This window comes from Spodoptera frugiperda, chromosome 29 (assembly GCF_023101765.2).
Source record: "Spodoptera frugiperda isolate SF20-4 chromosome 29, AGI-APGP_CSIRO_Sfru_2.0, whole genome shotgun sequence".
Lineage (NCBI taxonomy): Eukaryota > Metazoa > Arthropoda > Insecta > Lepidoptera > Noctuidae > Spodoptera > Spodoptera frugiperda.
The window spans coordinates 2,234,711-2,260,059 of record NC_064240.1 but is presented as its reverse complement, the minus strand read 5'-3'; the positions used below and the strand labels follow the sequence as shown (position 1 = coordinate 2,260,059).

The window sequence follows — 25,349 nt, the reverse complement described above, 5'->3', positions numbered from 1 at the left end:
TTTGCGTGGCCTACCCAAATGTTCTTTGGGTTGGTATTGTTCGTTGGATCATTCAGCAACAGCCGTCAGCTGAGCTGATTGTAAACTGACACATGCGTACTGTCATCTGAACAGACTGTTGTGGTTCTTTCCTCTAAAGACCACTACAGAATCAACTTGCACGGTTCTCTCACATTATCCTCTATTTCATGGTCTGGACTTTAAAAGAGACTATGACCTCTGAGTTTGTTTTGGCATTTCTTCTTAGAGTAGTCCGATTGGAAATGCCGGCCTCATCTAGTTATTTAAGAGATTGAAGTGTAAAAGAGTTACATTGTACCCTATTTGCAAAAATAAATATCATTTACCATTTAGATAAATAAGTTGATGCCTTAACAATCGCCGCGTCTGAAGAGTCGCCGCGTCTGAAGAGTCACCGCGACTGCAGGGTCACAGCGTCTGAATAGTCGCCGCGTCTGAAGAGTCGCCGCATCTGAACAGTCGCCGCGTCTGAAGAGTCACCGCGACTGCAGGGTCACAGCGTCTGAATAGTCGCCGCGTCTGAAGAGTCGCCGCATCTGAAGAGTCGCCGCGACTGCAGGGTCACAGCGTCTGAATAGTCGCCGCATCTGAACAGTCGCCGCGTCTGCAGGGTCACAGCGTCTGAATAGTCGCCGCGTCTGAAGAGTCGCCGCATCTGAACAGTCGCCGCGTCTGAAGAGTCACCGCGACTGCAGGGTCACAGCGTCTGAATAGTCGCCGCGTCTGAAGAGTCGCCGCATCTGAACAGTCGCCGCGTCTGAAGAGTCACCGCGTCTGAAGAGTCGCCGCATCTGAACAGTCGCCGCGTCTGAAGAGTCACCGCGACTGCAGGGTCACAGCGTCTGAATAGTCGCCGCGTCTGAACAGTCGCCGCGTCTGAAGAGTCGCCGCGTCTGAAGAGTCACCGCGACTGCAGGGTCACAGCGTCTGAATAGTCGCCGTAATTGATAAAAACTAAAACTAAGAAGGAATTCATTCTGAAGGCAAAAAAAAATGCTCAGGAAAGAAATTTCATAGGTTATAAAAAATCTAATTTGCATTATTATAATATAAAAGTGTAAAAACAGTTTCAAAATATTCCTCTTTACATCATTATACTTGTGCTGCCTATAAGTATTTATGAACTAGCTTTCAATAATTTGCATTATTATAATATAAAAGTGTAAAAACAGTTTCAAAATATTCCTCTTTACATCATTATACTTGTGCTGCCTATAAGTATTTATGAACTAGCTTTCGCCCGCGACTCCGTCCGGGCGGATGTCGGACTTCGCGTGGATGTTTTACCTTTCCATTTTAAGTAACTCTGACAATGACATCTTATAAATATCTATTGGACCCAAATACGGCTAGGCCCATAATAATTAAGGATATCCCTCTATTGAGTTACTGCTGTTGAGCTCGCGTCAGCATGTAGCAGTAAATTACTGACAGTGACGAAAAGTTTGCAAAAATAAAAAAGTAATCGTGACAATGCGACAGAAAGTTAATTGAAAGCTTCAGCATATACAACATTGTTAGTGAGCTCGTCCGGAATATGAACATGAAGATTTCTCGTGTGTACGCGGTTCTACAGAACAACGTCTTTGGATAAAACTGAAAAAAAAATCTGCGTATTTTTCCAGGATAAAAAGTATCCCATTTTATGCCCAGGATAATAAGACATAATAACAGATTTACGTAGGTATAGATATTTTCAATGTACAGAATTGACCCTTTTACAGATTTATTATAAGTATAGATAATTTTACTACAGTTGTTTGTATCGAAAAGTGTTTATAAATCTTTATTAGTCAAATTGGTATCTGACGAACGTAATTCTTTTGTAGAACAAAATCGACACTAATTTGTCGCGAAATACTACAGCCATAGCTCGTGACGCGTAGTTCGTGGTGGGTAGTTTGTAGCACGTAGTTCTGAGCGTGTAGCAACATTTTCCAGCTTTTAATTTCAAGCGTATGTAATCGTAGACAAACTCTACATTATAGTCAAAGTATGGACTTTGACTACTATACTACCAAGCCATGGGGCTTGGTTGTTTAGCTATTCGGCATAATATGGTATAGGTAAAACGGGTGAAAAGAATAGGCTAGTTGCCTACTAGTCAAATTCAATACTTTTTTCGAAACGTCAAAAACGATATTTTCTATGAACTTTGTATGAAATACTCTATTATGACGTCATCAGATTTTTACGTCAAATAGCAGACTTATTTCTAGAAATTTAGCTAGAAAAAATCGAAAATTGAGTAGTTCATCAAATGTATGAATGAGAGTGTGATTAAATTTGAATATTTTATTGTATTGAAAAGTTCTAATAATTTATTATTGACCGAGGATACTACCCAATTCGACGGGTGAATAGATACAGAAGAGGTGTGAACATTTTCCTAATATTTATTCACGCCGAGCATTGGGAAGATGGGGTATTTGGATTTCCGGTAACCTCACTCACACAATGAAACCCAACGCAAGCGTTGTTTCACGTCGGTTTTCTGTGAAGCTGTGGTATCACCCCGGTCGTGCCGGCCCATTCGTGTTGAGGTATGGGTGTCCCACACTTAAGCATCGCCCTCCTCTAAGGAGTAGGCAGAGGTAGACATAAAGGCACATGATCTCACATAGTATTACGTTATACCATATAATTGTTTCATATGTTATCTTTACCCTCTGATTTTTATATCGGTGTTTAGCTAAATAGCTACAGATATATCGACTTAATTTTTTAAGAAAAACTGTAAGTGTTAATATTTTGATAAATAAAAAAACATTTATGATAATTCAGTTCATTCATTATATAATATATTTCAAGCTTAATTTATTATAATTATTGACTTATATTTATTTATTTATTATATATAAACTACTTTATAGATACACGGTGAGCCTCTGTTGTCTAGTTTCATACACTTTGCTTAAATTAATAAATAATTGTTAATATTACTGAATTTTCTTCCTATGGTATTGACATCTGCAGCAAACTGGAATACCATCCATAGCCTTCACAAATTTGTATGTTATTTTATCAAAATCTTCTTCCAACACTATGAACTCAAAATCCATATACTTTGTAACACATTCAACTTGAAAAGTTTTGAATCTTGGCGTTTGAAGAGCAAAATGTTCCGTATCCTTAATGATTTTTCCTTCATTCCTGAAATAGTATAATAAATTGTAAAAAGAATAATCCTGTTACTGAGTATTAAGGGATGTATCGTAATATTTTATTACAAATCTAACTACTTACACACACCATCTGGTACTGTAGATTTGCTCGAACTTTTTGGGAGATTGAATAACTGGTCTGACTTTACCCTCTTCATCAAAAATGTAGTAAATAGGCTTATCCTGTAAACAATTAATAAAACATTCTTCAATTTCCTACGTAAGCTAACAAAAATAAATTCATTGTTTATGTTTTTAAATATATTCTTTTCACCGTAAAATACACAACCTACTTTGAAAAACAAAACATTGAAGACCACTTAAACGTAAATAGAACAACAATACTTACAACAAATGTGTTGTTTGCTGGACAATCCGCATTACCACTCTCCTTATCTCCGTCTCGGAAACTAAAGCCTATCCTTGAGCCGAGTGTATCCTGCAAAATGAAATATTTAATAGAAAAGTTATTTAATAAAAATATTGAAAACTCTAGAACTTGGTAATACTTTTCCCATACTGAGACTCCTCTCATTGGAACTCGAGATGCTGGTTTAGCAGTTGGTTGTTCGTTATTTCGTAGTAAACATTGTTTTTAGTTGAGTTATGCTTAGTCGCCGTATTGCTATTATATTGTTACTAAACGTTCATGAGTATCTCAGAATTAAAAATGTAATCCTTACCTGTAAAGGAAACGCTTTTAAGAAGTCTTCGACTAGCTTGTCAGGATAGTTATCACCCTTTTCGAAACAGAACGTTTGATCTTCGCATGCTGCAGGCATCTGAACTGTAAGTTATAAAGAAATCACTGTTATTATTCTTCCACTGAAAGATGTACGACCTACATCAGCGCACATGGGATGATGCCTGATCCGGAGCTGCGGACTACCTAGCGGGTTTACCGGGGCTCCGGCTCGAAAAGCAGGAGAAGGAACGGGGTGGTGTTTAGTCAGTAAGAGTCTGACACTCCCTCTCGCCCAAGGCGGGAGAAGTAATAGGATGATTTTCCCCCCTCAAAAAAAAAAGAAAAAAACATCAGTGCACGTTAACTGAATTAAATAATTTGGGATTATATAAGTTAAGTAAGTGTTTATTAAACAGTTATTATTTCATTTTGAAGCCCTCTGTTGAATGTAAAATAATATACTATATTGTAAGTCATCAATAATAAGTGCATAGGCGCTTACTATTATTTATTACTATTTTTATTTACTGCAAGATAAGCAGAGACATAGGTCTCTGCTTATCTTTTGAAGGCATAGCAGAAAGTGTAATGTTAAGGCTATTAGGAACGAGCAAGAAATCTTATACTTACGGTTGTCAAGAAGGCCGGGTGGCGGGGTCAGAATTTCACCATCGATGAGCGGATTACCCATTGATTTTGAAAAGCTTAGAAGCACAGCGGTCTGTAAATGATACAAGTAATAAATTAGTGAACAAAAACATATTTATATTGACTTGAAATAGGAAAAAAAGTTACGTGTCTACTCACTAAATAAGCTGAAACCGAAATTCGATACATTTTGTTTTTTTTTAAATTAAGAGTATTCTACTTATATACTGATAATAATTCTATGGACAAATTAATAGGTTTAACAACCAGTTCGTGTAGCGAATAGGTGACAACTGTACATTGAAGTCAATTGTAACTCCGTTATATACGCGGCTTGGTACTCCATAACGGGAGGAAAAACCTATACTAGGAAATATTTAATAACATTAACCTCATTATAATATTATTAACTAGCGAACCGCCCCGGCTTCCCACGGGTATTTTTTTAAAATGTTTATTTACATTTGTTCTGCCCGGACTCTTGGTCCGTGCCCTAGTCATACATTTTTTTTTTACAATAAATTTCATCTATTTGCTATCTCTACGTTGCACACCACAATTAACCATAACTACAAAAATACTTACGTATTAACTTATTTGTTTTTTTTTATCTACTAAATTAAGTTTGGCTTAGGCTAAGTTTGGGTTACGCTCTGACAAGTCAACCCACCGGCTTGCTGCAGGAGACGACCTGCCCCAGCAGAAGGCACTCGTTCACGAGTATGACGTGTGTGTCAGCAATTAGTCCGGTCAACCATTTTGTTGGGAAAGGAACAACCCAACACACAGCGCTACCGACTGTAGGACATATATGTGTGCGTGACGCCTCAGCCCTTGTCGCGTGTGCTGACTTCAACAGAGCTTACAGAAGTCAAAGAGTTAAAAATTATCTTATTATGTATATAGCAGTTATGTTTTTATTGATGCTTTCCGTATACACATTACCTCCTGTTATATAAATTTATATTTTGATCCAAAGAACATTACTCGTCTCTGTGTTTAATAGCCATTTTCGGGTTGTAGTCAATAATCCTATAGTCGCTTTCATCGGCCGCCCTCCTGATCACTTTGCTTATCGTGTCATCACAGTTGTCCGTGTAGTAGATGAAACTATGTGTGTGACGCGATATTGCAACTACTGCATGTGGTACGCTATCATGGATTGTCTGCTTCTTTATTGCTGTGTTCACAACGTGTATAGCCTATGTCATTTACTGAAAAAATGATTAAAATCGATCCAGTTGTTTTGATTTATTCATTAATGCTCGTACACGTTAAATTTTGAGTAAAAAATCCCCTTTCCCCATACCATGAAGATTTCCTGCTATCACTATAATCTATTTCATAAAAACATATTTTAGGTAATGTTATTCATGTTGGGATTCAATGTTCCTGTTGAATTGTGAACGCAACCTTTTTCATTGCACTGGCAATTATTTTATTAATATTTTATGTTGGCAACTCTACTCTGTTACTTTTTTATTACAAATGATTGTACCTTTTTTTCCCTCCGAAATAATCTTTTCTTTATTTCAACTATAAAGTAATCACTACCTCTAATAAATAATCCAACATGGTAGCAGAGCGTGGTTCAATATAAATCTACGCGAAATAAGAGATTACTCGTGAAAAGTCCGTTTGGAGAAAATTGAAAATTCTACCGGCGAAGTGACGTGTCATACCGAAAGTTAACGTACAAATAAAATTGTGAAAAATGTCTGCAAATACGATATTTAACATCGAAAAACTCGTTGGACGGGATAATTATGCTAATTGGAAGTTTGCAACAAAAGCATATTTAGAACATGAAGATCTGTGGCAATGCATAGTCGACAAGGAAGTCGATAGCGGGAAAAAAAGTCAAAGTCAAAGTCAAAGCATTTATTTCAATTAATCCTAAATTAGGCACTTTTGAAACGTCAAATTGAATTGTCCGTCAGTCTGTCTGTCAGTGAAGCTAGGCGCTCATTCCAAAGTGTTGCTTCGAATGGAGAAGAACGAGCAAGAAACTCCATCGTTACTCTTTTCAAAAAATGATTTTTACAATATCTGATACATTATTTGATCATTTACCTATTGTATATATATGTAGGAACAATGTAACGACAATACGACGTCAAAACTATGGGACAATAAAACCAATTTGTAAATATAAAATAAAATAAAAAAGCGGGTTGTTTCAAACATAGTGCCCACATATTTATGTACACTTACAATTTTGAAATAATGCTTCTATACAATTAAAAAATAATCTTTAATTTAATTTTTCAAATAAAAAAAGAAATAACTGCTTGATGCCACAGGATCCCTAGACTACCTTGGAATAAATTAGTACTTTAATTTAACGTGTAACTAGTGATCGTATTAGAGCATTGTCTAGTGTGAGCGAGTGTCCAGTGGAGTCGGACCAACATGCTGCCACACATTTTTATCTTCAATATAATCTGACAGTTTATAATATGTCTGTTTACACAGTTTACGCTTTATACAAGATTTAAATTTTTTCTCGTTCAGATTCAGTATGGTGGTTGGTAGTTTATTGTAACACTTAACACAAAATCCCATGAAGGATTTCTGCACTTTGGACAATCGGAATTGCGGTATAGCTAACTTATTTTTACCTCTCGTATTAAAATTGTGTCTGTCGCTTCTTTTTTCAAACAATTGTTGATTTTTTCTCACGTACATAATATTTTCGTAAATGAATTGAGAAGGCACTGTAAGAATGTTTATAGTTTTAAATAGTTCTCTCAAAGATTCGCGACGGGGCAAGTTATATATTGCTCGAATAGCTCGCTTTTGCAAAATAAAAATTGATTCTACATCCGCAGCTCGCCCCCACAGCAAAATGCCGTAAGACATTATGCTGTGAAAATAACTAAAATAATGAAAGAATAAAAGCCAGGAAAGATGTAAAAGCCAAGTCAAAACTGTTAGTGGACGCTATCAATTACGTTCACATACAGGACGCGAAAACAGCAAAAGAAGTTTGGTTGAATCTGGAACGAGCATTCGACGACAATGGATTGACGCGGAAAGTTGCTTTGTTAAAAGATCTCATCACTACAACACTGGAAACCTCCAAGAGTGTCGAGGATTACGTTAACAAAATCATGACATCGGCACATAAATTAAGAAACAAAGGATTTACTGTGGATGACGAATGGCTGGGCACCCTGATGTTAGCTGGTTTGCCGGAGATGTACAAACCAATGATTATGGCTATAGAGAGCTCAGGAGTAAAAATCAGTGCCGATATTATCAAAACTAAACTACTACAAGAAGTTCAGAGTTCCGATACTACTGCTTTTTATTCAGCCAAGAAGAAACAGTTTGAAAAACAGACTTATGTGAAACCTAAAGGTCCAAGATGTTTCAACTGCAACAAGTATGGTCATGTTAGTAAAAATTGCCGGACACAGAAGAAAAGTACAAGTAAAAATGAAGATAAAGGCTTTGTAGCAGCATTTACAGCTTCTAATGTAGCAATATTTTATTAATATTTTATGTTGGCAACTCTACTCTGTTACTTTTTTATTACAAATGATTATACCTTTTTTTTCCCTCCGAAATAATCTTTTCTTTATTTCAACTATAAAGTAATCACTACCTCTAATAAATAATCCAACAGTTCCTGTTTTGTTTATTTTCAGTAATTATGATGACGCTTTTCATAAGATTATATTACGAATATCACAACCAATAAATCAGTCTAGTTATTTAGCGGTAATATGATGTAATGTGTTGCTTTTTTCCTCATCTCTGACGTCCTAACAGGAATACGCCACATTACGAGTTACGTTGTGTATTTAATAAAAAATATTAATTATGTCACACCTATACAGCATGGAGATCACTCATATTATTATCATCATTTATTTTATTTTTTTATTTTTTTTATTTATTTGGCTCACCAACAATTATTTACACGATAGAAATATAAATACATTCAATATAAGACAAATATTTGTGTAACAATCTCTTACAGGTAAGCACAGCATGCGTTATAAAACTTAGTTAATGTTAACATTTATACAACATAATAAGACATCCGAAACTTAACAAAATAACATTGTGAAAATTGAGTTAAATTATATTTTAGAAATTAAATACAAATAAAGCTAATTATTCAGTTTCAATTGAATTTCGGAGGCGAATCCTTTTGAGTTTGCTAAGCTGGTCAGCGTATATGTCAACAAGATCACTGCAACTATTTAACAATTTACACGAGGAGCAATATACCAATTTAAGCGAGGGATAGGAGAGTTGGCACCAAGCACAGTTCTACGACGTGGAGGGTACAAAGGAGTTATTGGAGCTCGTGGTATCCTAGCGGGGACTCGGAGTTTTATCTGACTCAGCAGCTGCGGACAATCAATTTTGTGTCGTAGGATTTTAAATAGGAAAACCGAATCGAGTATATCCCTTCTTTTTTGTAATGATACCATCTTGAAATGGGAAAGCCTGTCATTATACGATCGTATTTTTTTACGATCGATTTAAATAAAACTACAAGTAGTACTCGATCACAGAAGCACAATACAACTAAATATTTCAACGAAAAGAGCAAATTAAATAAATGTCATTTTTCAAACAAAATGAATAATTATAAATCAATTCAATTCTGTGTGAACAGCTTCATGTACCTTGACCACGGAAGGGCTGTAATGTTGTAGATTGTCTAGGAATGGTATGGACATGCGGCATGCTCTGCCGTATTTGTAAATAATAAAAAAGGAGCATTAACTTTGGACTGCAAATTAATCCATCCAGAACGCAAATGACAGTCATTGGTAACGCGCGTACTGTTTCCAAAATTGATTGGACGAGTCTTCCTCAGGTTTTTTACTTAAATACTATTTCTTTCTCTCGAAAAGTCAAGAACCTGGGGATTTTCTTGGACATTTCCCTCTCTTGGACTAAGCAGTTAGAGATGGTCAGTTGCAAGTTATTTGCTTCTGCGGGCTCCCTTAGACGGTTCCGTAATTTCTTGCCCACTGCTACCAAAATTACACTTGCTCAATCTCTTCTTCTGCCTATTCTGGACTATGCGGATGTTAGATATCTCGATTTGTTTCAAGAACAATTGGATAAGCTTGAGCGACTTCAAAATCTTTCCATCAGATTCATATTTGGTCTTCGCAAATATGATCATGTAACTGAATTCCGTAATAAGCTCAAATGGATTCCTATTCGACTTCGCCGGAACTCTCATATTCTTTCCTTATTTTTTTTAAACCTTTAACCCCTTTTTACTTAAAATACCGTGTTCAGTGTCTCGGTGACTCACATTCGAAGTTCCTGAGGTCGTCGGAATATCTTAAACTATGCATTCCTATACATTCCTCTTCCTTCTTCGATAAGTCTTTTACTATACAAGCAGCTCGATTATGGAATGGCTTGCCTATTGAGTTTAGGCGTGCCAAAACCTTATATCAATTTAAAAACCTTGTGAAGGACTACTTTCTCTCTATGTAAGTCTTTGTTTTTCCTTTCATAGTATTTATTACACACACACACAACTCAATATATATATATATATATATATATATATATATATATATATATATATATATATATAATGTATATATGTAAATATTTAGTATATATATATAGTATGTATGTATGTATATATTTAGTATAGGTATTGCTAGTGTATTATATTAATAACCATTATTTTATTTCTTTTTGTGCACACATCTACCCTTTATCTGTTTTGTTTTTAATTGTTCCATCTAAAGGTTGTCTGGAAGAAATCCCCATTGTGTGTTAAGACCATCCATTGTACGCATATAACTTAAAATGTATGTAATCTATCTAACCTAATAATGTTGAAATTAGCTAATAGAGAATAATGGACTATTTAGTTTAATGGCTTGGCCTATTTCGCCCATTAGGGCTCCGTAGCCATATGGCAAAAAACGAAACTCTTATACAACGTGTAACAAAATACCCATATACATCAAGAAATCAAGAAGCACCTGTCTACCTAATTTTGATTAGCGCGGCGGTGCGATTGGAAAAATTCATAACTTGGTACCATGAAAACATGAGTTTAAAAAACCCTTCCCGTATCGTTTGTTATGTTATTAGTGCCCCTCCCTCTAACTTTTAAAATAAGAGAGTGAGAAAGCTGAAAAAATATAAGCCGTAGATTTCAATAGAAACTTACAATGAAAATTGATTTGAACCAGATATCATAATTAGTTTTTAAGAAATAATACATTTTCGAAATACGCAAATATAAGTTTGTCGTTCATACAAACACTATGTAAAACCAAGTTATTTTATAACTTTTATATTATGTCATATACTTGCTGCTACGGAACCCTTCATGGGCGAGTCCGACTCGCACTTCGCCGGTTTTTTTTTGTATATTGTCAGCCAAGATGATAACAAATCATTATGTGGTGTAAATTAAGTCAAAGAGGTCTGCCCCATACGACATATTATGTCAGAAAATCGGAACCAGATACCGTGAAGTAAAAGCTTACTTCTTAGCTTTACAGCTTTACTACAGTTTCTTTTCATTTTTAGTAATTTAATTGCATCCCAAACCATCTTGTAGACGATGTATGTTATGTCGCATATGATTATAAGGCACGTTGTTGTTGAATATAATTTTAAACACAACTTTATTCGATAATTAATTAAATTAACCTTGATTGTCGTTTTTTTATACTTCTGACTATCTTAAAAAGTTCATTCAATGTTTTTTACTAAATAGCCAAGTCACGCATTTTTACTAAGGTACAGATTTAGTAAACTTTTTAGGTGCAGGTCTCAGACTCGCCAAATAAAATTGGATTAAAAAATCGTTTTAATGGGGAAAAAGAATTCGACGGGTAAATAGATACAGAAGAGGTGTGAACATTTTCCTAATATTTATGCACCTCTGTAATTTCGAATCTATTCACCTTATTTTATTGGCTTTTTTAATTAATTCTCGAAATACCCAGTAACAGCGTGAAGTCTAAAATTACTTTCTTCACGCTTCCTGCGTGAGGCCTTTCTGGAAGATGAATCAAACCAGGGCCGATACCTGCCACCGACAGGGACCAGAGAGGATGGGACGAACAGCTCCATCCCCTGTAGCACCATACTGATTGAAATATGAATTACTACTAAATAATACCTACATACAAGAGAATACTGTGAGGTACAGACCTACTGGCAGTAACCTTTATTATTATTTTTGTGTACCGTCCCGCCTTTTATCTTTTTTTTACTTTTGGGAAAAGCTGTAAACCAGTTAACTAATCACCTGATGGTAAGCAATCCGCCGTCCTTGGATACCCAAAACACCACCGCAATACATTACAAGTCAAGTGCGTTGCCGTTGAGGAATCGGGAATTGAGAAAGGTGGTATTTGGGCTTCCGGTAACCTTACACACACAACGAAACCCAACGTAAGCGTTGCTTCATGTCGATTTTCTGTGAAGCCGTGGTATTACTCCGGTCGAACCGGCCCATTCATGCTGAAGTATGGTTCTCCCACACTAAAGCATCGCTCTCCCCTAAGGAATAGGCAGAGGTACACATAAAGGCCCATAATGTCACATAGTAGGTATTATGTTACAGCATAGTAATTATTTCATATATACCTATTATTTTTACCCTCTGATTTTTTATATCGATGTTATTTAACTATCTGTCGACAGATATTATATCGACTTAATTTTTTAAGAAAAACTGTCAACTGTTAATATTATGGTAAATAAAGAAACATTTATGATAATTCAGTTCATTATATAATATATTTCATTCTTAATTTATTATAATTATTGACTTATATTTATTTATTAAAAGCCTCTGTTGTCTAGTTTCATTAACTTTGCTTAAATTAATAAATAATTGTTAATATTACTGAATTTTCTTCCTATGGTATTGACATCTGCAGCAAACTGGAATACCATCCATAGCCTTCACAGTTTTGTATGTTATTTGATCAAAATCTTCTTCCAACACTATGAACTCAAAATCCATATACTTTGTAACACATTCAACTTGGAAAGTTTTGAATCTTGCCGTTTGAAGAGGCACATGTTCCGTATCCTTAACGATTCCTTCATTCCTGAAATAGTATAATAAATTGTAAAAAGAATAATCCTCTAACTGAGTGTTAAGGGATGTAGAGTAATATTTTATTACGAATTTAACTACTTACACACACCATCTGGTACTGTAGATTTGCTCGAACTTTTTGGGAGATTGAATAACTGCTCTGACTTTACCCTCTTCATCGAAAATGTAGTAAATAGGCTTATCCTGTAAACAATTAATAAAACATTCTTCAAATTCCTTTTGTAAGCTGACAAAAATAAATTCATTGTTTATGTTTTTAAATATATTCTTTTCACCGTAAAGTACATAATCTACTTTGAAAAACAAAACATTGAAGACCATTTAAACGTAAATAGGAACAACAATACTTACAACAAATGTGTTGTTTGCTGGACAATCCGCATTACCACTCTCCTTATCTCCGTCTCGGAAACTAAAGCCTATCCTTGGGCCAAGTGTATCCTGCAAAATGAAATATTTAATAGAAAAGTTATTTAATAAAAATATTGAAAACTCTAGAACTTGGTAATACTTTTCCCATACTGAGACTCCTCTCATTGGAACTCGAGATGCTGGTTTAGCAGTTGGTTATTTCGCAGTAAACATTGTTTTTAGTTGAGTTATGCTTAGTCGCCGTATTGCTATTACAGTAGAACTCCAATTATCCGAACTCCGACTATCCGAATCGCCGATTATCCGAATCACAAAAATTGTCCAAAAAAAGTCTAAGTGCGCTATTATTCTCCCCCCCGCGAAGCCAGTGTTTGCGCGTCAAGTCTTGACTTGACTTGTCTTAACTTGCCGTTGTGCCTACACTGACTTCCCCCGCAATTTAATTCAATAAAAAAATAGTGCAATATCAAAACGTAGCTTTTATTCTCTTCAATGGCATTTTTTTTTAAAAATCCGATTATCCGAATATTTGATTATCCGAATGGGTCCCGGTCCCCATTAATTCGGATAATTGGAGTTCTACTGTATATTGTTACTAAACGTTCATGAGTATCTCAGAATTAAAAATGTAATCCTTACCTGTAAAGGAAACGCTTTTAAGAAGTCTTCGACTAGCTTGTCAGGATAGTTATCACCCTTTTCGAAACAGAACGTTTGATCTTCGCATGCTGCAGGCATCTGAACTGTAAGTTATAAAGAAATCACTGTTATTATTCTTCCACTGAAAGATATACCTATATACATATAAATATATACTTACAGTGCACATGTACCTTTGACAGTGAATTAAATAATTTGGGATTATATAAGTTATCTATCAAATTATTAATATATTATCTTTATGTTGTTTATTCACAACATGTATTGTAAAGTGTTTTTACATAGTTATTATTTCATTTTGAAGTGAAAGAGTCTCCTCTATTGAATGGAAAATAATATACTATATTATAAGTCATCAATAGTAAGCGCCTATGTCTGTTTATCTTTTTAAGGCATAGCAGAAAGTGTAATGTTAAGGCTATTAGGAACGAGCAAGAAATCTTATACTTACGGTTGTCAAGAAGGCCGGGTGGGGGGGTCAGAATTTCACCATCGATGAGCGGATTACCCATTGATTTTGAAAAGCTTAGAAGCACAGCGGTCTGTAAATGATACAAGTAATAAATTAGTGAACAAAAATATAAATTGATTTGAAATAGGAAAAAAGTAATGTTTTCATGGGTCTACTTACTAAATAAGCTGAAAAGGAATTGCGGTACATTTTAAATTTTCAAAATTAAAAATTAAAACAAACAAACAAACTTCTATACTGATAATATAATAATTCTATGGACAAATTAATACGTTTTACGACCAGTGTGTGTAGCGAATAGGTGACAACTGTATATTGAAGTCAATTGTAGCTCCATTAAATACTCGGCTTGGTACTCCTCAACAGGAGGAAAAACCTTATTATAATATTATTAATACTTCGTGTATCATTGTGCAAGGTATTTTGTCGGGTATGTCCAAAGAGCACAAGTTGCAAATAAATAAACATTCGCAGCAATTGCGATTTCTAATATCGGATTGACCATTCACTTAATTTATTAAAACAAACTTGTCAATTTTAATTGATGTTCGGGGTCTGGGTGTACCTTGAATTTGACGATTTATGACGATTATAATATTCTATTGAATTGAAAAGTGTTTTTTTTTTACTTAAGAAGCTACCTAATTCTACCCTGTTAATTCTGTCTGCTGCAAGGGAAGTCCGACCTCAGACCAAACCCAGACCCGAGGGTACCTACAGCGCGTTGGGAAGCGCAACGCGCTGTAAGCACGCGCGTCAAAGAGCCATTAGGCCACTACAGATGGGGCGCAGTGGGGCTGATGCCCAACACTGAGCTGCGGTCTGCCTAGCTAGTTACCGGGGCTCAAAGAGTAGGATCGTGCTGGTTTTTAGTCAGTAAGAGTCTGATCCTCTCGCATCACCCATGGTGTAAATTTTGTTCAGTGAAGCACAGATATACATAGCTTTTATTTATTATGCAGACAAATTTCCATACTCGTAATGTGTATTTCTCTTATGATACCAACATAAAATTGTATGGTTTTGACTGAAATAAATGATTTAAATGTATTATTCCCAAAACTAACATTTACCAGCTGTCAGTGGCAAACCCTAGCTCATACTAAATTAATATTATATTAGCTTAGCTTAGCTTATATTCATATCATGAGGCATGATCACGTATCCTGATTGTGGATCCACCCAACTCTGATGTTTTTTTTTTTTTTATGGAGATAGGACGAGCAAACGTGTGTATAGGTTCGTATACACGATACCACCGCCGCGTCTCCCTCGCACATTGTGTACACGACGCTGCCGAAGCACCGCCATTGCGCTGCTGCCCCGTCCGCGCCTCTTGATTTAATACACATTTGATGTTTTTTGATGCACTTTGAATATCATAATGCAATCATGCTCTTTAGTGAGACATGATGCACACCATCACTTCCTCTAGCGACTATATTGAGACTTATGTTACTAAGCAAATCAGGAATACACAGACGATGTTGTTTAACAAGAGAATGTTGTCTAAGGGATACGAGGTTATCAAATATGCTTTGAGTAGGTACACAAGAAGAAATTTTTGTATGCGCAAATAAATTGATGAAAACGAAATTTCGTTGAAAAATATTTTTTGTGCCGAATTTAAGAAATGTGCAAAGTCGTATACTATATTACAATCCTTATTAAATGCGCCAACTATGGTGAAATTTTCTAGCGCAATACATTTTTTTCAGTACAGTCACTTAAAGTAAAGTGAAAATTTTATTCAGAAGGTTTTTCAAACTAAAACCCTTAGATCAGAATTTTTTTCCATGTTACTCAAGCACATAGCGTAAGTAAAACTACAGACGAAAAAAATATGGATTAGTGGCAACAAGAGTCAAAGGACTGGCCGACGGTGTATCTTTTTCGTGGATAACATATAAAAGTAAGTCTCTATAATTTGGAGGAACATTTAAATGGTGGAGGAACATTCCTAATATATTCCGATGATTTTTTATTGAATACTTATTTACTATCGGAGCTACTGCTGGATCTGCTGTTGTACTGATTATAAGTACTAAGCTATTCTCTCTATCATTTAACATGGGGAGGTGAAACTATAACATTATAACTATCTACAAGACGCAACATCTAAAACTTGTGAAAAAGCATTTCATATAAAATATTTTTTTTAATTCAATCGATAAGTGCATTAAAAATGCATATAAAGGAGGATGCAAATCCTGGTCTCACTTTCCAATAGCTATGTGTGTTACATCTTTGGACAGGTAATTTTGAGCCGAATAAAAGTTACTATGGCGTTAATAAAAGGTACTAAGTTCCAAATCTTAGTCCGTTCAGAGTTATCCTTCAACAGAAATGACAGACCTTTGAAATTATACTCAATTTGGTCAATTTATAGTTAGATTCATAAGTCGAAAAGTATGTATAAATTCACAATTTTGGAAATAGTATGTAGGTAACAACAAAAAAAAAATGAACCATATACAAATATTTACTTCGTTTCTATAAATTACATTAACATTTAGCGTAGAAAAATTATTTCATTATACATAATTATTTGAAGATAACAAGTTTTTAGAGATCGGTTGTAATGTGACAGGAACAGCAAACACTAATATTATAACTTTTCATCCTAATTTTGTCTATTCTACGATCATAAACCAGTAAAGTCCGTTCTGCCATTTGCTCTCGACAACTAGTCTTGACACCATTGAGTGCCATTTTCATGAAGCATTGGTCTCCATTTCCCATCTGCTGACGACTGTAATAAGGATAGAAAAAAATAAATATCTTTGTATATTTATTTGACATGTTTTACAACAAAATAATTGTCATTAGACTAACGTTTACAAACAACTTCAACCGTCTTTTTTTTCATTTTTATACTTTTTACAAGTATAAAAAATACTACTTAATGGAAACCCCATCAAAATCGGTCCAGTCCAGCCAATCGTGAGATAATCACGGACAAACATAAATACTTATGTAGTTAAACTGAGAACCTCCTTCGTTTTTTAAAGTCGCTTAAAAATACTTACTCGCATTTAACTTCTGTGATTTGTTGGGGAATAAGTTTGGTTTGCACGATGATGTCCGCTTCATCAGAATCGTGGTCATACATGTAGACCGATTGCGTCTGCAACATAATGAGACAAGATTAGATTTTCATTATATAACGGTAAACACAACAGGTAACTCGAGTAATTGCAAGCAGGATTACAAAATATGTAATTTCAATTTCTGAATTAGACAAAGTATCATTGAACTTTACAGTTTTTGCAAATTTGTAGTAAGCAATAAAATAAAAACAGTGCTTAGTGTTTTACAATGGGATACCCTGTTCTTCATGGGACTTAAAGGTAACGGGAGAAAATGAGAAGTACATTAAATAAGCGTTATTAATATTTTAGATAATCATGGAAAATGAAATTAATCTTGCTCGAGTCATGATTACATATAATATTGAATATATTCGTACCGTAATTGTGCTTGGGCAGTTATCGGCAACGTCATCAGGGTAGAAATCTGAAAGATCACTAGATCTGGTGTGAAGATCCTGTAAAAACATTTGTTCAAAATTAATACTCGAGAAAGATAGTTGTTAATTACCAAATGTAAATGATAACTAAGTGTTAAGTTTAAGAACATATTACACAATTACAGGATTAAAGAGGAATATCTCACAATTATATGTTGCGGGAGGATGCTGTTGAGCTTCTCTTCGATTGCGTCATAGCCTCGAGGTCTGACGGAACAGAAACCTTGTCCTTTACATTCCTCGGGAACCTCGATATCTAAGTTTACTGTAAGAAGAATTAACAAAATAAATCAATTGTACCATATTGTACTAAATAAAAAACTTGAAAGATAGTAAGCTTTAACTTACCGCCCATCGGCGTGCCATTACTGGTTGTCATAAAAGATATCTGCACCTGTGAACAAAATTTGTGATTATTTAAACTGAAATAATTAACAGCTTACGTAGCGTCACTCCTATTAATTTCTTAAACGAAATCATACACAAAATAAGCGAATCTATGACATGATTAATAAACTCTACTACTTAATATTTTTTATATTAGAATCAATTACTAGCTTATATATTATTGGCTTGTTTATAATTTATGTTTATGTTCTTTTGAAATGTCTTTTTATTCTGTGATAATAAAATATTTACCACTAATAAAAAAAGCCCGAATGTCTTCATTATGACGTCAAAATATGATGTCGATTTTTCAGCAAATTAAAATGATATTTAATGTTATATATAATCGATTGTATGATGCTACTTCAATGATTGGTAGTATCTAACTATATAGTTTAATTACATCGCTTGGTTTATATACAATGGTTTCGATCAATGTTGGTATTTTATTTTCCTTATTTTACTGGATGACGTTAGCACACGTAATGTTACCCGTTCCTGGAAAGGTTAGCCTTAATGTATTGTATTAAACAACCACTTTTTACACTTAGCATTTTTTTAATGGTATAATCTGGTAAACGAGCAGATGTTGACCTGATGGTAAGCTATCGTTACCGCCCATGAACACCCGAAACACCAGAGGCGTTACAAGTGCATTACCGGCCTCTTGGGTGTTAGGAATTTAAGGGTTGTTGGGGCATCGGGGAAGGTGAAGAATGGCAAGGGAGGTAATTGGGTCCACCGGTAACCTGACTCATTCAACGCAAGCGTTGTTTCGCAACGGTTTTCTGTGAGGCCATGGTATCACTCCGGTTGAGCCAACTCATTCGTACCGAAGCTTTGCTCTCCCACACTTTAATTATATTATATTGCACACCACACTTAGCTATTGCAGAAAAATCTGTATCGATTGTTATTAGTGGTTTTAGTAAGGAGTTTGCTACATATCGATATAGTTGATGAACTGTAGTTACTTTATATGTACCGATCGCAATTTGTATAAGTACTACACATTATAATGTTGCTAAACACAATTGTAGTTGACACTAAGTACTGAGTTCTGATAGATCTGTTCTTATTACCGAGTACCAGATCCTATCTCCACCTAATACCCTCTATGTATTCAATGTATAACAATTCTCATTCCCTATTACATAGGAGTCCATAACATAGAAATAATGAAATTAATCAAGTATTCAATTATGTTAGTTGAGCTGTAGTGTTATAAGTTGTCTAGGAATATTATGGAAACTAGGGTACTGAGAACCGGTACTGTCTCAAGGAACCGGGATTTTCGGTACCGGACTCTGCTGGAATCTTCCCAATCCCCGATTCCCTAACAACCCTTAAATTCCTAATCCCCAAAAGGCCAGCAACGCACTTGTAATGCCCCTGGTATTTCGGGTATCCACGGGCGGCGGCAATTGCTTACCATCAGGTGTTCCGTCTATTCGTTTACCGGCTTATAGGTACCATACCATACCATACCAAAAAATAACCGGAATCTATTATTATTTAATCCCTGTTTGTCCAGCAATTTTCGAGATGTTGTTGTTTAAACTAAAATGGACTTTGTTCTACCCAATGGATTAATTCACATTTCTTCTGATCTTTGATTTGTCAAACAAATGGTTAAAGCCATATGACGTCAAGAATTAGTTAAAAGAGGCATATATTTATTGAATTTTGATCCTTATTATGTACATATACCCCCCAATAGACGCACCGCTTGTACGCGGCGTCAGTGTTGCCACTTGCCATAAAATTGAATTTTCAAAAAAAAATCCCGGTTCTTTGTTTTGAATTCCCAGTTCTTTTATTACTACATAAATACCGGGATTTTACCGGGATTTTAGGTACCGGGATTCCCCGGTTCTATACACTAATGGACACGTGGCGTTGCTGTTATAATGTTGTTTTCCTAAAGAGTGTTCAACTTAGCTCAAAGAGAATAATACACTTTTTGACTTAACTACTGGGCTTGTTTTGCTAATTTTTTATATATTGTCAGCCAAGATGATAACAAATGTGTGGTTTAAATTAAGTCATAAGAGGTTTCCCTATACTTGTATTCGTCTATATCATATTATTATAAGTATAATATCATATTTGTGCACGTTATGTGCAAGTTTACCCACCGCATAGCAGATTTATATTAGGTATATATAGGTAGATCAGTTAAAATATGAGCGTAACATGTGAAAATTGCTATGTGTGCTACTTGTATTACACTAAACAGCAATGATGAAATTTTCTCAAAGATTAATTATTCAATTTCATGCGAAACTGTCACTTTTTGTCATTAAATGTAAAAATAGCTGCTGTAGTACCAAACCAGTCTTGGCAAAATGTTTTTGCAATTTTTCTACCTTGTCAACTTTTGACTTTGCGCCATTTATGTAAGGTAGAATTTTCTTTGATGACAGTCACATGTACTTGCTGTTTGCGTTTCGCCCTGTTTCCTGCCCAAATTGTCAACATAACAATTGGATATGTAATGTTTAAACACATTCCTCAGTGTGCAATGTACTACACCTTTATAAGCTGTGAGTTACACAATGTGAGGCAACACATCCTTTTTATTATGTTTATTTATTTTGTAGGTATAATAAATACTCTTCTTTTTTCTTTTTTATAAAAAAGCGTTGCTCTGCGCTAGGATTTTTTCCTAAGTCGTGGGTGCATTTACAGACATACAAGTTCACATGCACATGACATCAAAACCGAAACAAGAATTTGTGCCAGTTGCCCAGCCACCGCGCCAATCGTGCAGTCTATAATATAATTTTTAACAAAGCCTGGTTGTTGTTTGTGTGGCCCAATGATGATCAAGTTTATTAATGTATTGTTTGACGGCTGCTGTGGTGGCTGGGCAATAGGTTGCCGCACAACATGTAGCAGTTTCTAGAGCTGTGTTCTGTAGATCATCCTCCAACACTTGCCTTTACATTATCAGGTGTATTTTGTGGCCTTAAAGAAATATGTTCCTTCTTGTATAACAGGGAAAATTCTAAATAGAATGTGATGTAATTGGGGCATAAACTTAACGCAAGATTCAGGGATTAGTTCATGTTGTAACTTGTAGCTAATACCGGATTAATGTGGTTGGCTTTTCCTCGAATTGATAAACCGGTGGGTTTTTTAGTAATTTCTTGTTCATAAAATATTTTAGGTGGTGTAACGATTGTATAATAATTTTAGAAAGGAATAGAGACGTCTTTTTTCAACTATTTTATAGGTTTAGCTATATTAAACTAATCAGTACATAATATATAAAATTTAAAAGTATATAAAATTTTAATGTCTTCTAATTTACATTAGTCAAATAAACATAATAATGTCGCAAAGGTTAACACCAATTTCTGAAGCTAATAGAGGAAACATAATTTCGTATAAGTAAATTACTTTTTTTTAGACTTTGTAGTCTAAAACGACTAATAATTATGTAACACTAATATTTATTTCAATCATCAAAATATTATAAATATTTTTTTACTTTCGGATAGTTAAGGATAACGCTATCATATTATCGTTTTTCTCAATGAAGTACGAGTATGTACAACAACATCACGGCTTTTTTATCTCCGAAGGGGTAAGCAGAGGTGCACATTACGACACGTAATGTCGTACATAATAATTAAACAATGTACACTCACTTTTCACCATTTGTGTAATAAGCCCCATGTAATAGGGGGTGAGCCTATTGCCATATACTGGGCACAATTCCAGACTCCGTGCTACTACTGAGAAATTTTCGAAAACCTGAAAAAAGCCCAGTAATACTTTGCCCCACCCGGGAATCGAACCCGAGACCCCTTGCCTGGCAGTCGCACTTACGACCACTCGACTAACGAGCAGTATGAGTATATTCCCATTACTAATACGCAAGTGATTAAATTTTACAACATCTGCTCTCGGTCCGCTCTTGCAAATGCCTTACACAGCGACGGACGCACACTAGGATGTCTGGTTAGATAACGATGAATGTGGGACGTTATGCAACAGTGTTAAAACACCCTGTGTCCGGTGAACCTGAAGCAACGTATCAGTTTTATGAAATGTCGTTCAATAAGCAGCACAAATTACCAAAATATTTTTTAAGAATACAGAATTGGTTAAGGAAGACACAGCGTGTTTTGCTTTAAATGTCTTGATAGCCGTTATGTACCAGACACTTTTGAATTAAGAACGTAATTTGTACGAACCACCATCATTTCTTTTCCTTTAATAATATGTTCTGATTTATTTCGTTGCGGGATCCTAGACAGTCATTCTTTCCCCGAGACGCGCCGGACTTCAGTGTTCCAGTGTTTTCATGGCTGTGTCTACTGTAGTAGATCCTAGCTTACAGGAGTTGCAGCGGTTTGGGAAGTTGTGTCGGGCTTAAAAAAACCTATCACATCAATTTATCGGGTACTTATAACTTTATAAAGGTATTACTCACGTAATGTTTTGACGAGGAACTCGACTAGTTTCAAGCCATGCTAGAGGCTCATATTCATGAGCATGCTACTGGCGACTCGAGTCGCCAGTAGCAGTGCGACAATCACCGCGTGTCGTGTGTCGCGGAATGCTACTTTATAAAGGTAAAGAAATAGGAGCTATGATCAGCTCTAAGTGTAACAGGCGTCAAGTCTAGATCCCGCGAGGCTTTAAGCTCGGCATGACTTTTAAAAAGCGGTAGTAACACATTAGGAATAACTGGTCAATGTAATTTATTATTTATTTAACGTTATTATTGCACAGATTAAATTTGTTTTTACAGACTTAGCGCCTGTTTCAACACCGTCATACAAGTGTCCACATAAGTGCAGTGGGTAGTAAACTTATGTGACAGGTAGTGCATACAGATTACGTTCTTAAATCAAAGTTATCTGATACAGCGAAGCTATCCAGACATTGTGAAACAAGCCCTTAGCCTAATTTGACACAAAGTAACTAAATATACAATAACTTCTACATAAACAAAATATGTAGGTACTTATTCTCTTCTAACATATACTTACCTACATCTTACAAACTATATGATTATATAACCAGCTACTGTCAGATAAAGTTTTATTTGCGAGATATATTCATTATCATCAACGGAAAGTGACAGTCTAGGTGCTGCTGTAATACAGATTTATTCTACATAAAAGAACTTGCTATTACCTCTAGGCTCAAGGGCAAGCAGATTTGGTGATCGCGTTTTAAAGGTCCAACTATATCAAAGAGTAATGTTAAGACGTTTCATTTTAGAGTCAGCATTTTACATATTTCTTGGCACTAAGTAGTTACACATACCTATTTACAACTTACATACCTACATGAGTATTCTGCAACTGACGATAACAAAATTGGTCTATGTTAACAAAACATCTTTTGTTATGAATGTCAAATTATGTATTTTGAAAGTTAGAAGCACACAGCTGTGGTCACATATGGGTTGTGTCATTTTATTTTTCATACTACTTCAGTGTATGATAATAAGGATTGTGAGTTTGTGGCAACCAATTAACTATCGAACGGCTACGTTTGTAACAAAATGCAATTGAGGAAATCATAATGTACACAAGTAATTTATGTCGAGGAGAATACTTTTGCATTTAGTACCTAGTAAATATATCTTAAATTTATCTGACTGCCTCGTTGGCCGAGTGGTTGCAAGTGCGACTGCCGGGCAAGAGGTCTCGGGTTCGATTCCCGGGTCGGGCGAAGTATTACTGGGCTTTTTTCGGTTTTTCGAAAATTTCTCAGTGATAGCACGGAGTCTGGAAATGTGCCCGGTATATGGCAATAGGCTCACACCCTATTACATGGGACTTACAACATAAATTGTGAAAAGTGGGTGTACACAGTGGCATTACGTGCCATAATGTGCACCTCTGCCTACCCCTTCGGGGATTAAAGGTGTAACGATATGTATGTATGTATGTATGTATGTAAATATATCTTAGGACCCTGGGATACTGGGACGCGCCCGACTTCTGGTGTTTTCATGGTTGTATCACCTGGCTTACATGTGTTGCAGCGGTATGGGAGCTTGTCCCATATAAAAAAATACATATATTTTGAATGCGCTTATTTAAATGTGAAAGAGACCACAAAAAGTGTCAGTTGTCCACTCATAGACAATTATAGATCTCCTCTGCAAAAGAGACGGCTTCCCAAATGCCACGCGTAGGAGATCGCGGTTTAGAACGATTAGTATCAGAGAGCACTCTCTTAAATTAGTCATACGACATCAGTGGGAAAAGCACTGATGTGATGAAAAGATGTGTCACTTTTTGATAGAAAATAATAAATTATATTATATCTATTATTTGTCTTAATTATTGATTATATTCAATTACTTTTACTTATTTTTGCCTGTAGAGTCACCAACCCGTATTGAACAAGCGCGGTCATTAGGGCTCTAACCTTCTCCATGATAGAAGAGGCGATGAATGCAAATTAATAATATATGATTAACGAAACAGAAAATAAGTAATCTTCAGTAGAAGATGGCTAGTAAGCCCTACAAAATTGTTCTAAAACAAATAATTTTGTTGACACCGTGATTGCGAAGGGACTACAAGGTGTAATGTCGTAGTTACAAACGGTGTAATGTAGTAGTTTTTTTTCTTATCTAATACTTACATGCATTTGAATATGAAATGTTGAAACGAACAAAGTATAACGCACATGTAATAACATCAACAGCATCCCTTCACTGCATGTTGCAACTAGTTGACCGACAATTGCCAATCACTTGGAACCAATGATCATACTCGTGTGAAAAGCAATAAATATTATTGGGGTCATCGAGAGCACCTGATAGCTTCCTCGATATTTTTTTGGCTAGCCTATGCAATGATATAGACTGATGTGTATAGACTATAAATCATTTAGTTCTCTTCTCATCGTCGGCCTAGTTGTAGCAACTGAGTATAAAGTCCGGATATCGTAAAGTAAAAACTTACTCACGTTTCATTTATTTGTTAGTTCACTCCTCATTGTATAAAATAAACAATTCGTCCATACGATGTTGTTTATTATGTTGGTTTTCAATATATTGCAGGATGTTCAACTTTTTTAACAATTCTAAAGCTATATTAAGTTAACTATATTAAGTTTGAGTAAGTGTTACGCATTGAAGTCTTTTCTTTGAAACTTAGAAAAATATAAATTTAGTTTCTTCTTCGAAAAACTTCACTTCAGTACATGTAATCTATTTAAATTATATAGAAATACTAATAAAAGGGTCAATAAATAAAAGTTTACGTAGGTTAAGAGTCAAACTCGTTGATTGGCAATCGCTCTTCTCACTACGCGAGCTCGTCTACATAATAATATTATCTTTT

At 35.2% G+C, this 25,349-nt stretch overlaps 3 protein-coding genes across 3 annotated transcripts; all 3 read right to left on the bottom strand.

The window, feature by feature from the left end:
* Window positions 1–2,790: 2,790 nt before the first annotated feature.
* On the bottom strand, window positions 2,791–4,815 carry LOC118268248 (uncharacterized). Its single transcript, XM_035582658.2, has 6 exons — window positions 4,678–4,815; window positions 4,501–4,591; window positions 3,869–3,972; window positions 3,535–3,624; window positions 3,268–3,368; window positions 2,791–3,174 (listed from the first exon to the last, which is right to left on the bottom strand). The coding sequence occupies exons 1-6, from the start codon at window positions 4,705–4,707 to the stop codon at window positions 2,961–2,963; spliced, it is 630 nt and encodes a 209-aa protein (XP_035438551.1). The 5' UTR covers window positions 4,708–4,815; the 3' UTR covers window positions 2,791–2,960.
* A 7,442-nt stretch (window positions 4,816–12,257) lies between these two features.
* Window positions 12,258–14,423, bottom strand: LOC118268247 (uncharacterized). Its single transcript, XM_035582656.2, has 6 exons — window positions 14,268–14,423; window positions 14,088–14,178; window positions 13,616–13,719; window positions 12,956–13,045; window positions 12,687–12,787; window positions 12,258–12,593 (listed from the first exon to the last, which is right to left on the bottom strand). The coding sequence occupies exons 1-6, from the start codon at window positions 14,295–14,297 to the stop codon at window positions 12,383–12,385; spliced, it is 627 nt and encodes a 208-aa protein (XP_035438549.2). The 5' UTR covers window positions 14,298–14,423; the 3' UTR covers window positions 12,258–12,382.
* A 2,152-nt stretch (window positions 14,424–16,575) lies between these two features.
* LOC118268376 (uncharacterized) lies at window positions 16,576–18,414 on the bottom strand. Its single transcript, XM_035582841.2, has 6 exons — window positions 18,277–18,414; window positions 17,986–18,031; window positions 17,784–17,902; window positions 17,578–17,655; window positions 17,138–17,235; window positions 16,576–16,860 (listed from the first exon to the last, which is right to left on the bottom strand). The coding sequence occupies exons 1-6, from the start codon at window positions 18,304–18,306 to the stop codon at window positions 16,674–16,676; spliced, it is 558 nt and encodes a 185-aa protein (XP_035438734.1). The 5' UTR covers window positions 18,307–18,414; the 3' UTR covers window positions 16,576–16,673.
* Between the last annotated feature and the right edge of the window lie 6,935 nt (window positions 18,415–25,349).